Source organism: Gopherus evgoodei, chromosome 4 (genome assembly GCF_007399415.2).
Source record: "Gopherus evgoodei ecotype Sinaloan lineage chromosome 4, rGopEvg1_v1.p, whole genome shotgun sequence".
Lineage (NCBI taxonomy): Eukaryota > Metazoa > Chordata > Testudines > Testudinidae > Gopherus > Gopherus evgoodei.
Genome location: NC_044325.1, coordinates 70,579,723 through 70,595,142, shown reverse-complemented (window position 1 = coordinate 70,595,142; position 15,420 = coordinate 70,579,723). Strand labels below are relative to the sequence as shown.

Sequence of the window (15,420 nt, the reverse complement as noted above, 5' to 3'; positions counted from 1 at the left end):
GAGAAGCTTGCCAGTGATCACCATCTTCCCCTAGACTCTGATCACAACCTTCCATGCCATGCTGTAGACTTCCCCTCCTTACTTTTCTGAATTAAAGTGCAGATTGATGAGGTGGTTGGTTTTTCACTTACCTAAACAACAGTATCTGCTTTGTAGAAGGATGCTGAGAAGGCTGGAGGGCCCAAAGTATGGCAGCCCTTTCTGCCCCCCAGCTGCGCAACAGAGAAGATGTCATCCTTGCCCTTTTCAAATGGATCGCTGATACAGAAGAGACCACTACTCTCTAAAACTATCACCAGGCTTGTTTCAGTGTGTTCAGAGGCTTCACCTATAATGGGATTGAACCTAGGTATTTATACTGCACCCACAACCATAGAGCCTGAGACCCACACAGGGTTCTGAATTTATAATTCACCCAACCTTCCTATCACCATTGGGGTGGAGTAAAACAGCATGCTTGGAATCTGAGCTGCACTCCTGGAGGTCGTCTTACAGAGGTAGAGCACCAGGCGGCAGTGCAGCCATCGAATTACTGCCTACCGGCAACTTTCTGGGGAGGGCTGGCTGAGCTACTTCACTTTTGGGAAAGAGGCTAATGTCTTTGTACTGATTTAGTCTTAATCTGTCTTGGCCCCTTCTCTACCCCCACTTGCAGAGGAAAGAAAGCGGAGGCCACCTCTGGAAGCCATTCAACTTTTATAGCATCATTCCCTTGAACACGTTTTGTTTCCTCCTCATTGAGAACTGTTTATTTGCCGCTGTTAGATAGGCAGCATGTGGTGCACAAGACGTTGTTTGGGTTTTTTTTTTTAATAGCTCCACAGAAGCAGTGGCTATGTTCCCCACCATTCTTCTATGGTGAAATGATGATTTGAAATTGAACGCTGCTGGTCCTGACCCCTTGATTTTTCATCACAGTTTTTCTTTCTCCCTCGCTCTGCAGAATGTGAACTCACTAGTGTTGCATCAAACCTGCAATGTTGGAGTTTGAAATGAAGGAAAAAGGATTTTGCCAATTCCTTCTTATTCCTTCTTAATGGATTTGTGGCGTTTGCCCGCTGCAGTATTGAATAGTGCCTTAAAACAATGTGAAAACAGTTTTTAAAAATGCAGTGACTAAAATACATGAGACAAGAGCACATAAACAGATGCAGCAAAATTGTCCAAAGACTTTTTCAAATAAATAAATGCATCTTGCATTCAATCAATTTGAAGAGCTGGATCTTGTTCCTAGCGATTGGGGTCCACATCATATAAACCACTGTCACACTTGGCATTAATTTTTCCCTTCACTGGCAGTCTCAGCTGAGAGACCAATAACAGCCTCCTGGACCAGGAATCTACTTCTTCTGGTCATAGGAGGCAAAATACAACACAGGTTGTGATAAACAGAACAAGAGATGCGGCTGGGCAAAAGGCACATACAGTCATTAACAGGAGCATCCCTGTGGTTTGGGGGCCTGTGTATTTTGTTTTCTAGGTTCTCTGAGCCGGATCCCAGCCACACACTGGAGGAGCGGGTGGTACATTGGTACTTCAGCCAGCTGGACAACAATAGCAGCAGTGACATCAACAAGCGGGAGATGAAACCCTTTAAGCGGTACGTGAAGAAGAAAGCCAAGCCCAAGAAATGTGCTCGACGCTTCGCCGACTACTGCGACCTCAACAAGGACAAGTCTATCTCGCTGCAGGAGCTGAAGGGGTGCTTGGGAGTCAGCAAGGAAGGAGGTGAGCCATTTTCCTTTCAGAACTGGAGCAGCAAGGCAGCCAACTGTGCAGAGTTAAAAACAAAATCAGCAACATGGCATTGAATGTTTGAGCTGCTCAGCTTACAGGCAAAAAGATGGGCGCATCTAGCAGCCAGTCCTGCAAACGCCCTTAATTCTTGCTGTTTTATTATTTGTTTTGTGATGGTGCTTAAGGGAAAGAAGGAGCACAGCCAGTGGGGTTCACCACAGGAAATTCTGTAGGTCTGACATGCTGTCTACGGGCATACGTGCCCCAGGGCTACAATTACAGCTCCTGGGCCAAGCCATTGAGATGTGTGTGCATGTGCTCATGCATTTCTCTTGTTCATGTCTTTGACGCTACATGCAAAACTCATTTGCACCAGATTAGCACTGGGTGGTTGCATTTGGTTGTTAGCACCTAAATATTACTGTTATATGTGCATTACAAACTTTAATTAATGCAAGCCTGTAACATCACTGTGGACGTCCACAGTGTTAAAGCAACTGGCATCCCTAGTTTAGTGGAAGCTTTTCCCTACTCCCCAATAATTTGCTGTGGAATAATATAAAATAATAGTAACTGTATTCCTTAATTTTATTACCTTCTTCCACTAAGATTAATGTGAAAAATCAGTATTAGTGCTATCTGGCTTTAGAATGTTTCAAAGAGTTCCTTCCACAGGATGACTGTGCATTGTGTGAAGAAATACTTCCTTTGTTTTGTTGCCTGCTGCCTATTAATTTCATTGGGTGACCCCTAGTTCTTGTGTTATGAGAAGGAGTAAATAACACTTCCTTATTTATTTTCTCCACGCCAGTCATGATTTTTCCTCTATCATATCCCTCCTTTAATCGTCTCTTTTTCCAAGCTGAAAAGTCCCAGTCTTATTAATCTCTTATATGGAAGCTGTTCCATACCCCTGATCATTTCTGTTGCCCTTTTCTGAACATTTTCCAATCCCAATATATCTTTTTTCTGAGATAACGCGTCCAGATATGAATACAGTATTCAAGATGCGGGTTTACCATGGACTTATATAGAGGCAATATGATATTTCCTGATGTATCTATCCCTTTCCTAATAGTTCCTAGCATTCTGTTGGCATGCACAAGTAGGGTGAGGGAGTCTTTTGGGGGGAAAGGGGTGGAGGCACAGTACTGAACATCTGAGAGTGACGCGGAGGATATTATAGAGCAGGGGGATCCTGGGACACAGAATCTTCATTTGCCATTTCTTCTCTCTTCTGTGTGGTTAAAGAGATGGCATTAAACAACCAATTAAAGAAGCAAAGAGTCTGAAGGATTGAAGGGCAGGTTGGCTCTGCCTCTCTCCTTTGTAGTCTTCCCACTTCAAAAATAGCCAGTAGCTCGTCCCCCACCCCACTCCAACTTTCCCTGCCACTGTGTCTGCACTCAAGCCGGAAAGTATAAATCCTAGCTTGAGGAGACATACCCACACTAGCTTTGATTGAGCTAGTCCACTAAAATTAGAAGTGTCGCCTCCATGGCACCAGGAGCTTGCCACCCTGAGTACATACCTATGGGCTCAGACGGGATCGTACTCAGGGCTGCTAGCCTTTCACCAGGGGTGGCTCTAGGTATTTTTCCGCCCCAAGCATGGCAGGCCAGCTGTCTTCAGCGGCTTGCCTGCGGGAGGTCTCCGGTCCCGCGAATTCGGCAGCAGCCTGTGGGAGGTCTGCCGAAGCCGCGGGACCAGCAGACCCTCCGCAGGCATGCCACTGAAGGCAGCCTGCCTGCCACTCTTGCGGCAACCAGCAAAGTGCCCCCCGCGGCTTGCCGCCCCAAGCACGCGCTTGGCGTGCTGGTGCCTGGAGCCACCCCTGCCTCTCACGCACTTATGGTAGAAAGATCGCTTGGGTCTGAGAAGTGGAGTTGTCTGCCTGCCATATTAGGTCTTCAGTGTCAATTTACCCAGAGTTTTCCCACTTGCGTTTTTAAAGATAAGTAGGTTTAAATGAATGTCACTATCAGCAGTCTGGCTCTGCAATACCAAGTTTGAATGTAGAGGGCGTTCTCTAGTATCTTCTTGTTCATGTGCAAATTCTGCCCGCCCTAAGAGGAGGAGTAAACAATCTCTGTAAAAGCACTTACCTGTTTAAGATCAAGAGGGGAAATAAAACCTTTAAGAGTTACTGAAGTGTAGCCTTCAGTTTGTTTTCAACCATATTCAAACCGTACAGTCGCAATAACACAGACTCGCAGAGAAATTTTTGAAATTCCCACAGAAGATCAAACTGCCATGGGAGAGCAGGTTTGGCTTCTGTGTTCTTGCTCATCAGATTCAGATGCAATGGTGGAGGCGTTGCTTTGAGGTGCACAAGGTTCCTTACTAGATCATAGAATGAACAGTGCCTTGGTGGGTCTGAAAAGCTATTCTGTTGTGTGATTTCCACTAGTGAGAGTTCAGGGGTAAGCAGGTGTATGACAATGCTTTAAATTCATGTGTTTGATGGCGGGAGGCATAGGAAGGAAAAAAGATAGCACTTCAGAGAGCTAAACCCACTGCAGTTAATTGTGGTTTCAAGCAGTACTGAGCAATACCCTCTAGAGGCCTCTGCAGGAGGCGTCAGCCAGTTGGTGACACCCAGAGCTGTATAAAGACAACAAGGAGTCTGGTAGCACCTTAAAGACTAACAGATTTATTTGGACATAAGCTTTTATGGGTTAAAAAAAGAAACTGCTTCTTCAGATGCAGATGTATGTTTGTCTAAGCTAAAAGAAGAAGCTCATAGAGATCCTGAATTTTTATTGCCAGGATCCTGAGTAGAGTCCCAATTAGCTACGGAAGAATCTATCTTTTGACAACAGAGCTGTGGTTTTTGTTTTTTGTTTTTTTCTTCTGCACCCTGACCCACAGGCAATGAAATAGGTTAGCTAGAACTTATCTGACCTTGCTAGGACAGGTGGCTGGCACAAAACTGGCGTTCTGAGGGGCTTTAAATAACTTACCACATTTATTCAAAAGCAGCAAAGAGTCCTGTGGCACCTTAGAGACTAACAGACGTATTGGAGCATGAGCTTTCGTGGGTGAATACCCACTTTGTCGGATGCAAGTGGGTATTCACCCACGAAAGCTCATGCTCCAATACGTCTGTTAGTCTATAAGGTGCCACAGGACTCTTTGCTGCTTTTACAGATCCAGACTAACACGGCTACCCCTTTGACACACTTATTCAATTCCTCTTATTAATGATTTAAATAATCCAACAGGTTTGTATTAAACTCCACTATCTCCCTGACTTCAATCTCTCTCTGTCTCCATTCTCTTCTGCATTCTACCACTTGTGCCTCTGTCTCCACAGATCTCCTGTGGCTCCCTCCCTCCCTCCCTCTTTCTAAGTGTCCCCTCATCCTTCTCCTGCACAGTCAGGACCAGATTTTCAAATGCTGGCATCCTTTTGTGTGTGTGCAAATAATCAAAGCATACAGTTTTTTGCACCTCCAGTTTAAATCACATAGATGTCAAAGTCCTTGAATGTGTCTTTCTCCAGCCCAGCATGGAAATGGGAAGCTAACTTGCTGATTCTGGTGGGAATGGTTTTCTTCAGATTTCCAGACAGTGACCAAAATTATCAAATATGGGTGCCTGAAATCAGCACCTAAAAGCCACATGTAGGCACCTATGTGGAAATGGGCTCGCTTTCAAGCGTGCTGTGCTCCTGCAGGTCCCACTGAATTACCCCTGAGAGTTGCAATGCTCAGCACCTTTGAAAATCAGGCCACTCCTCTCTAGGTGCCTGGGTGTGGCTATAGGTATCTAAGTGTGAACATTTTGGCCCAACTTTGTAGGCACCAGACATTCAGATAAGTTTGGACCATCCAGTCTCTCTGAGCACCTTATAAACTGTCCATTCCTCTTAGTGGCCTTTAGAGAAACCTAAGTATTTTTCTTCTATCCGGTTTTCCAGTAGTAGGAAGAAGTCTCAGGAACCTCATACCACTAAATATCTTTCAGTTCTTATTCCTCTCGCCCCTACTCAGGAGCAGGCAGAAAAGTTTAATTCTTACCAAAACTGAATATTTGGATTTCATGAGATTCCCACATCACAATCCGAGATCTTAAACTGGATTAAAATGTAGATTTTAAAAGTCTAACTCTAAGAGATGATGCAGGCCAGGACTGAGATGCACTGGCAGAAATAGGTGTGTGTGTAAATATAAGGGAGTTTTGCACAGAACCTGCCTATATTACTGCACCCAGCTGCAGTCAGCAATAGTCCTTCATTGTCATTAGCAGAGCAATCATTGCTTTTTCCTAAAATTATCCCCAAAATTCAGAAGAATCAAAAACTGCTCACAGTACTAAGCAAATAATGTTCCTGGATTTTGCAGGTAGTGCTAGCAGTTTCCCTCATGGAAAAAGACAAGGCATTAACCCTTTCAGTAAGTATTTTATCTCTTATTTTTGTTTCCTTTTTCTTCTGTAGCACGCACATACCTCAAAATTCATGGGTCCCTCCCCATTTTCTTGCCTCACATCTGTCCAACGAGCTGACAGACTAAGAGTAGCTAAGGCATGGAATTTGGAATCAGGGAACTGAGAGTTTCATTTCCCACCCTCCCAGTCAACATGTGAGAGTTTGGGTAATTTTTTAACTTGAGCGTCAGTTTTCCAAACAGGGTAATAATATCCACTGCTTATAAAGTAGGTTATTAAAGAACCTTGATTTTACTTCAGGACTTACTCTGTGGTGCTTCCTATTCAAATATATTTAAAATTTCCAAATGCCACATACTGCATTTCAAAAGCCAGTTGAAGGACATGGTAAATCTTATGTTGCCCACATAACAAACAAGCGCATGATTCTTTTAAAAGAATTAAGAAATGCAAATTTCTCACAAATTTGGTTGGTAAAGGTAACTGGGTAGATGGATTAAGAGCTACCTGACTACTTTCTGAGATCTGTTAGTGTGGTATAGAGCTGTTTCTAGGGGGGTTCCATAAGGATCAGTAGGACTGATGCTATTCAACATTTATCAGTGATCTGGAAATAAATCGCTTTTGATTTAAATAAAGATTGGCAGAGTGGCCAATAACGATGAGGACAGGACAGTCATACAGAGCAATCTGGATTGCTTAGGAAGCTGGGCCCATTCAAACAAAATTCTTCTTAATACGTCTGCAAGATCATACTTCTAGTAACAAGGAATGTAGGCCATAGCTACAGAATGGGGAACTGTTCACTGGAAGGCACTGAGCCTGAAAAGGATTTAGGGATCAGAAAGAATAAACAACTCAACATAAACTGTGACAAAAAAGGGCTAATGTGATCCTTACATGTATAAATAGGGGAGTAGTGATTAGTGGTATGGAGGTGATTTTACCTTTGTTTGCAGCATTGGTGAGACCAAGACTGAAATACTGCACAACATTTTAAAAAGGATGGTGAAAAAATGGAGAGGTTGTAGAAAAGAGCCACAAAAATTATTTGAGGGCTGGAGAAAATGCCTTCCAATGAGAGACTTAGAGCACTCTCTGTTTAGCTTTGCAAAAAGATTCAGAGGTGACTGGATTACAGTGTACAGGTACTTTCACGGGGCAAAAATACTGAGTACTAAAGGGTTCTTTAATCAAGTGGAGAAAAGCATAACAAGAACCAATGGCTGGAAGCTGAAGCCAGACAAACTCAAAAATTAGGCTCACATTTTGAACAATGAGGGGGATTAACCCTTGGAACAAATTACCAAGGGAAATGGTAGATTCTCTGGCTCTTGATGTCTTCAAGTCAAGAATTGTCTTCCCAAAAGGCACCCATGCTTTAGCCAACTTATTTGGGCTCAATACGGAGTACTGGGTGATATGTAATGGCCTGTGATATACAGGAGGTCCAAATAGGGGATAAAATGGTCCTTTCTGGCTTTAAAATCTCAGAATCTATGAAAATAATGGAACAACCTGTAACTCTCAGCCATGGATAACTGCATTTCTTATGGGGTGTTATCTTGACTCTTGTATCTTAATACTTCCCATGCAAGTGTAGCCCTTAGAACATCGATCAATAGACAGAAGAATTTTTGTTAAAATATTAACTATTTTATTTTAGACTAGATCCCGTATTTGACAAAGCATTAGGCAAGTCAAAATTTCAAACCAGAGCAGTTTTCTAATGAACTATAGCTCAGATTATCAAATGAATTTAGTTCAGACTTTGCAGGAACATTCCTCTTTGCCTTCAGGTAAAAATGGCAATTTTCAGTCCTCCCTGAGCTCCATGTTGTATATGTAGAACATGGCCATTAAGCCACCATTATAGGAGAGTGAAACTCCTCTCCATGACCAGCCAGCTCTGCCAGCCAGCCCAGAAGGGGACAGAGCCATAGTTCTGCCTCCTTCCTGCTATAAATCCTTTCTGTATCCACACAAGGGCCAGCCACAGTCTGGTCCAGTGGGCTAGCAAGGGCCAGTAATGTGAACACCGTCTGTATGCCAGTCTTGGCTAACAGGACAGGAGAAGCCATAGGAGGAGATGTACTGCAGGGAAAAATGTGTAACTCCATTAAAGTACAAGGATACGTTGTCTCTCGCTCATTTCCAGTGAAGTGAAGGCCAGTGCATTAGTGAAACTTGCAGCTTTGCTTCCAGTAGCTCTCGGCCTTGCTTTGTGCTACTCTGTGTGGGATTTCTAATCTCAAAAGGATTACTACTGGAACCATGTGGCAGCAGTTTGTAGCCTAAGGCTTTTCATAACAGCAGTGGATGCGAACCTCAATACAACTGGCTAAGCAAACCCCACTGCTCCCTTACTGCTGTGGCTCCCCAAGGTCTTAAAAGAGCTCTGAGGATTTTCAAGTATTAACATCCCTCAACTTCCTGTGAATCCACACCCCAAGTTTTCTGGGTTTCCTAAAACCCCAGCATTAGCTTTGGAGCCGGGGCTTTAGCAGCACAGTGGGCTTTGGAGCATGTTGTCCAGGAATGCTGCTACAAGGGGTTAGCAGAGCGGTTTCTGGGTCCTGCTGCTGGAGGGTTGGGGAAAAGCTGCTTTGACTTGCGATTGAATTCTTCGCAGACCTGCCTGCTTGATGGGGTAGGAACACAGCTGCCCACCCTTTGAGATGATTCACACTGGTAGTGCAGTGAGAGCTCCATCCGACTCACCAGAATCAGTAGGAGTTCTACTCTTTAGTGGGGACAAGATTGGGCCTTAGGTAGAAGAGAGGGGGTAGGGTTTTGCCCAGACCATTCACCCATTCCCCAGGAGGGAATGAGCAGCCATGGTTTGTGTTTAAAAATACATCCATGCCTAAGGCTGTATGTGTGACTCATCCAACGCTTCCTCTTCCACAAGGTTATTGCTTGTTAAATCCTAGTCCTTGTCAGCCTTGCAGCTTACTATGAAAGCATTGCTCTCCAGAAGCCTTGTTCTGTCACAGAGAGGCTGTACAGCACACTTACGCTGGCTGGCTGGCTGCAATTTTGGTTTTAATTTTGGTTTTCGTCTCTCACCTCCCTCAACCAATATTCTTCCTGACCCACCACCTTCAGTAGGACGCCTGGTCTAGGAGCAGACATGAACAGAAGACAGGAAGCCACCTGAAGGATGGGCAGATGGACACCCTACTGCCGTGTGGCATTGGCAACATCCAGCGTAGCAGAAGTGACACCCAGAACGTTTGCACTTTTTTTAATGATTGATTTGTTTTTTTGTTTTCTTTTAATGTCATTATCTAATACTTTAGGGGAGGGGGAATGAGAGCATGACTTAAAAAAAAAAACATTTGAACAGCTACTGACAACTTCAGTTTCTGAGTTCACGGGAACTTGAGAAGAAAGAGATTTTTATATACTGTAAATAAATATATATGTAAATTGTACAGTTGTCTTGTACAGGGGTTGGAATCACTGTTTGGTCCCTCCCCTCAATTTCATAGGCTGTTAGGGTTAAAGGGACATCTTGACTTCTGGAATCCAATAATGCACTCTCTCGCTCTCTCTCTAGCACCTCCGTGTGCATAAAAGCAAGTGTATTGCCACAGCTTGTGCTCACAGATGTGCACTGGGGGTCCCAGTTGTGCAGTAGGCCAGATGCTTCTTGGGAGTTACTGAATACACCCATCTGTCACTGGAGTTGAGGGCCCACTGCAGTGTGCGGGATTGGGCCTTTGGGAAAGCAGCACTTTTTTCCATCAACGAACTGCAGATAAAGAAGCAGGAATGGGTGCGAATTCAAACCTGAACCACAGAAGGCACAAAGATAGCGCCAGAAGTAGCTACAGATTGGGTAGTGGTGAACAACAAACCTGTTGCCATCCAGACAAGGAAGACATGCAGAGAAGATGCCATATCTTGGAAATCTAGTGGCACCAAGAGCACAAGGAGGAGTACCAACAGTAGGGAGGCTTAGTATAGGGAGATCCCAGTAGTGCCAGTGGAGTACAGGGAAAGCACAGAAGTCCTGCATCTTCACATATCACAAAGTGATCATAGAAATATCCTCTATTCGTATATTAGAATAATACAAGAGGAAGCATGATGTAGCTCTGCTATGCTCCTGAAGCCCCCTGCAGCCTGCTTAGTGCTACACGGGAGAGATGAGAGCACATATGTCAACAGAGAAAGATACAACAAGAGGCCTGTCTCTAGGAGTCTACTTTCATCTCTGTCATTTTAGCCCAGGCTCATTAGGAAGGCGTTGTTCATTACAACCTGAACAATAGCTGCTCATGCCATGGGTTCCCGTGCTTGCTGTGGGTGACTATCTTCCCATGCAGTAGTCTGATCTATCAAAGTTCCCACCTCCCAGGAATCTCTCTGTTCTGATGTCTGTAGTGCAAGCCGTAGTGATGCACACTATTAAAGCCGTGGCAATGGCCCAGCTTGAACAGGCTGCTGCGTTCAGAGATCACAGTGACCGTTTCAGCTGGTGGTGCCTTGGCCAAAGTTAGTGTCTTGTTCGTCTCAGTTAGACACACTTGTGAAATCTGTAGAGGGACAGAATCAGCCAGGTCTGTGCATTAGACAGCGAGGGGTGCATGGAACATGATTGGAAGCAGCAGCACATTCCTGCTTTGTGCATCTCTAGCCTGTTTGACCATGTGCACGTTATGAGGGGGGCATTATTTACAACCGGCTTTCAGATGTCAGACATGTCATGCTCTCCTGCCACTCCAATTTGGACTGCAATCTTTGTACTCAGCTTTCTTACACACATTCTCCTTCTAACCTAAGGTTGCCAACTCTCCAGGATTGTCCTGGAGTCTCCAGGAATTAAAGATTGCTCTTTAATTAAAGATTGTCATGTGATGAAACCTCCAGGAATTCATCCAACTGAAACTAGCAACTCTCTATTACCTGCTGTCTGCATTCTGCTGCAGTAAGGGGAGCAGCTCTCTGGTGACATTGTTATCCATGTACTTTGGCTGTTTCGCTCACAACGGGGCCGCTGTGTTATTGCATATAATGTGGTCAGTGGGATTTCTCTCCTCTCACCTGTACACACGCAATATATAATCTACTCTCAGACTAATGAGAATTGGTAGACAGGCACCATTGTGTACAGTGTTTGTGTGCTCTGGGTTTGAAACTAGTCCTTATTTGGATGGTGGCAAAGCTGTATGTGCAATACCCTTGAAGTGTCTTGAAATGGAAACTGCTCCTGGTGCCAGACATCATGCCAGGCTGTTGTAGGGTGACCCCAGAACATTGCTTCTCAGCAGCATTGCATCGTGGCAGAGAGGCCTTGCATCACGCTGGGCTGCGTGGCTTTGCGACATGGTGTTGTGACGTAGCACACTCACAGGGTGCTGCTGTGACATCGCTTGGTGACAGCAGTGTGTGTGCTGAACTTGCATCACAACACAGCAAGTTCACGCCACACTGTTCACTAATTAAATATTCAGAGGGGGCAGGGCTTGACTGCAAAAATAAATTGCTCATTGGATTCCAGAGCATGGGACCTTCTGGATGAGAGCAGGATTGAAGCTGGGTTAAAGTGTTTGGTCTAGATTAAAAAAAACAGGAAACTCATGGCAAGTGTCTCCCTGAAGCACAAATCTCACAAACCCACCATAAAGAAGAACCGTTGTCTTTAGTGAACAGCAGCACCTGCTGCCGGCTTCTCATTGTAAATTACATACATTGTATGTGCTCTTCTGGCTTTTCCTTTTTATACTTTGGAACAGGGTGTATGTGTACGTTGAAACGATTTAGTTTAGTGTATAATGAGAAATCTCAGTTTCCTCCTCTAATCCTGTTGTAGGAGTGAAGAATGAACCCAACTTTGTAAAAAACAAAAACAAAAACAAAAAAAAAATCCTTTTCTTTGTATGCTAGTTTTAGGAATGGTAAGCACTGGCTGCTGTTCTCACTTATAGTCACAGCCAGCACAAGCAGAAGGTTGGGTGCCAGGGTGGGCTCTCTCGTATGGTCTCTGAAAGCAGCAAATCTTCAGCAGCAGAAGTGGACTGGTAGAGGTCGTCGCTGCCTGTTAGCTCAGGGCGGTAAAAGCCCCTAAATCTAGCCTTGGTGGCTGACACTCAAAGACTCATTGCATCTTTTCTGCTGGAAACTTTAAGCCAGTGAGCTCACATTGCCTATTGCCATGTAAACCCTTCTGCAACCTTTGTTCTGCTGTCAGCCCTGCCCTCTCTCTAAAGGATGCTTAAGAAACGTGCCACACCTACTGTCTGCAAGTTAGTAGTCTGGGCGCCTCTTCAAGGAAGCCAAGCTATTGTCTGCTTGTAGGGACAGCCTCAGAACCTGTGGGATCCTAGGTGAAATCTGCCAAGGGGTTGCCTTCCAGTCTGAGTCTGCTGATGGAATGGAAATCGAACAGTAAACGGCCTCCCCTTCCATTCCCGCTGGAGAAGGAGTTACTGGGTTTACATAGGGTCCTGAGCAGTTTCTCACATGGCTTGTGCCTCACATTACTGTTTGTGCATGAGGATCCGAGTGATTCTGTACTGCTGGACCATAATTACAGCATAACTGTGGTCTAGCTTTTTGTGTGTTGGACAGTCACACAAACTATCCTGGCCCTGTGACATAAATCAGTCATTCAGTTGTCCATATCAAAACTGCACAGTGGCTGCAGCTCTCTGACAGTTCTCTCAGAACTAAAACTAGAAATGTTAGCAGCAAGTCCTCCTGCAGCAGCACTACAGTTCCCACCAGACAACTGAGTGCCAACCCATCTGTTGGGAGGTAGAGCCGAGCACATCCTTTCCCAGCAGGAGCAGGCCAAATGCTGTTCTCATTTATGGCACTGAAGTCCATCAATCACACCGGTGTACACGAAAGCAGAACTTTATGCATGTCTCACCTATCCTTGTGAATCCTTCTGAATATGTTCATGGCTGCTCTGAGTGAGTGGTGAAAACAGCCAAGACAAAGGAGAAGAGGCCAAGGGCCCTACAGAGTAAGTCTACATCCAGCACTGGTCCTGTTAGAGGGGAGATACTTCCTTGTTCTCTGATCACCAGTGAAGTAAATTTCATATTGTCTCCCACAGTGGGGTTCTGTTGACAGCATTGTTCGTTAGACTGAAAGGCAGCTGGCTGGTTTTGGTTTTGTAATAAAATAGATAAATGTTGCTTTGGAGTCTTGTGGAACTTTAATTTCCAGAGTTCATCCCTTTCCTCTGCATCTCACCCTGACAGTTGCCTAAGCAGAGCCCTGGGAAATGGGCAGTTTCTGTTCACAGTGGTCCATGCCAATCCTTAGTTTATTTTGGTCCACACGGGGTGAGCCCCATACGTCACTTTCACGAGAAGAGTGAAACACACCCAAGAGCTCAAAGTGAAACTTGGACAAAAGCAGCCCCTTGAATCAGCCCAGGATCACTCAAAGCCAGTGAATCCTCAACAAGGAAGCTGGGTTGAGCTTTGCTGCATTTCACCAAGTGCCGGCATTTCAGCTGTACTGGCTGTGTGGTTTGTAAAATCTCTGTACAACTTTTTTCATGAGTGATGTACCCGAACACGTGGATGCTAATATCTAAACTGTATTCTTAGATCTATTCACTGAAATTTGGGTTATTGCTGATTATGTACTTTATGTACCATATGATGTCACAAATAGGTTTTTTTTGACAATCCAAGCACTATACCCAGATGTACAGACACACTTTTCTCAGCCTGTGTATTATATAATTTTAACATTAGCTTTAATAAAATACTTTAGGCAAGGCACTATATAAGAATGTTTCCCTAGTGAACTGAACAGCAGAGCAAATACTGCCACCTACAGTTCATGGGCATTTTCAACAGTTACCAATGAAAAACGCTAGTGGTCTTTAAGGTGTTGTTCACGCATGCTTTCTCCTGCCTTATGAAATGGCTGCACGTTCTCTCACTTCCCCGAAAGCATGTTGTGATTGTGACTAGTAGTAACTTCCTGGCTATCCTCTTGTTAGGGCCAGAGAATCCCCATCATCTCGGCACCCCAAACAGAATATTCAGGGCAGGTGGATTCAGACCATGTCCTTAGCAAAGTCTCTGCTGCAGGCTCCAGGCCACAGTTGTGAAGCTGGGATCTGAATTTTCCTAAGTTCAGGGTGGAACAGAGGATGAATCAGACCCCACATTTCTTTCTGCAACCATCTCTAGTTTGTAGAAGGGCTCAGTAGAACATTGGCTGTGAAATCTCAAACCATAGGAGTCACCTGGCCTCAGTTTTCATTCCACACACTCAGACAGGGATTTAATCATGTGGAGATTCAAGCCCAGGCGTATTCTGCTTTTAAAAGCAGGACATTGTTTCCCAGGTAAGGTATGAAGGCAAGACTTGTACTGAGGCTGGGGTCCCTGAACACCATTGGGAGTCCTGAAGAGAGAATTATTATTGAAGTAGTAGGTGTGTAGCAATGGCAGTTCTGTTACAGATTCAAAGCAGAGCACTAATGACTATAAGAGCTGTAAGAATTGGCTGAAGTGGTGTGAGAGAGCGAGTGAGCGAGCAACCACATTGATTTCAATAGATGTTAGGAGTTGAAATATCATTGTGGATCTGACCTACGTTCTTTATCTGAATATTAAGGAAGGAATTAAAATGTTCAAAACTGACTAATAATTTTGCAAGCCTCTAGTTTCAGGTGTCCTTTACAGGGTCCTGATTTTTCAACATGTGGGTGGTCAGCACTTTTGGAAAATCAGGTCCCTCTAAAGTGTCTCATTTTGGGCACCCAGAAATGGAGGCACCCAAATCATGTGTAACTTTTGTAAATCTTGGCCGTAGGCTTGACAGCATGTCCCTCTAGTTACCATAATGAGATCAATGGCATAGTCGATGCCTATCATAAAGCTACTGATTCTATCTCTGCAGCCTTAGACAGCCCTGAAGTAGGATCACGTTGGGAAGCTTTTACTCACAACCAGGGTTAGCAACTTATATTAAAAAATATATGTAATGTAAATCTGCAGAACCTGACGTGCTCAAGTGCCAATATTATGTAATGACAAATGTATTTTTCTTTCACTCTAGTTGCAAGCCCACTCAGTCTCTCTCTAGTTATAGACAGAAAAGTAACTACAAAGTGGACATCGTGGGGAGCAATCTTTCAATGAGTCTAAAGCAAATATGCTCAATTTATCAGTGGAAAGGATGAATTTTCTAACTGTCAGCTCTAGAAACTCCCCCCTGGATCTGAAAGTGCAGCTGTGTTATTTCTGCCTCTGACATCACTACCTGTAATTACGACTGCCAAAGTCCAAATTCAGTTGACAGTTTAGC

The 15,420-nt window shown here is 44.4% G+C and overlaps 1 protein-coding gene across 5 annotated transcripts in view; it reads left to right on the top strand.

Moving 5' to 3' along the window:
- The window catches only part of SMOC1 (SPARC related modular calcium binding 1), a 193,685-nt gene extending 179,014 nt beyond the window's left edge, over positions 1-14,671 (top strand). For all 5 annotated transcript variants that reach the window (XM_030559690.1, XM_030559689.1, XM_030559687.1 and 2 more), the window contains 3 exons: positions 1,481-1,728; positions 6,084-6,134; positions 9,238-14,671. In XM_030559690.1, the coding sequence (XP_030415550.1) occupies positions 1,481-1,728; positions 6,084-6,134; positions 9,238-9,254 (316 nt within the window). In that variant the 3' untranslated portion in view covers positions 9,255-14,671. The remainder of the gene's footprint in view (positions 1-1,480; positions 1,729-6,083; positions 6,135-9,237) is intronic.
- The last annotated feature ends 749 nt before the right edge of the window (positions 14,672-15,420 follow it).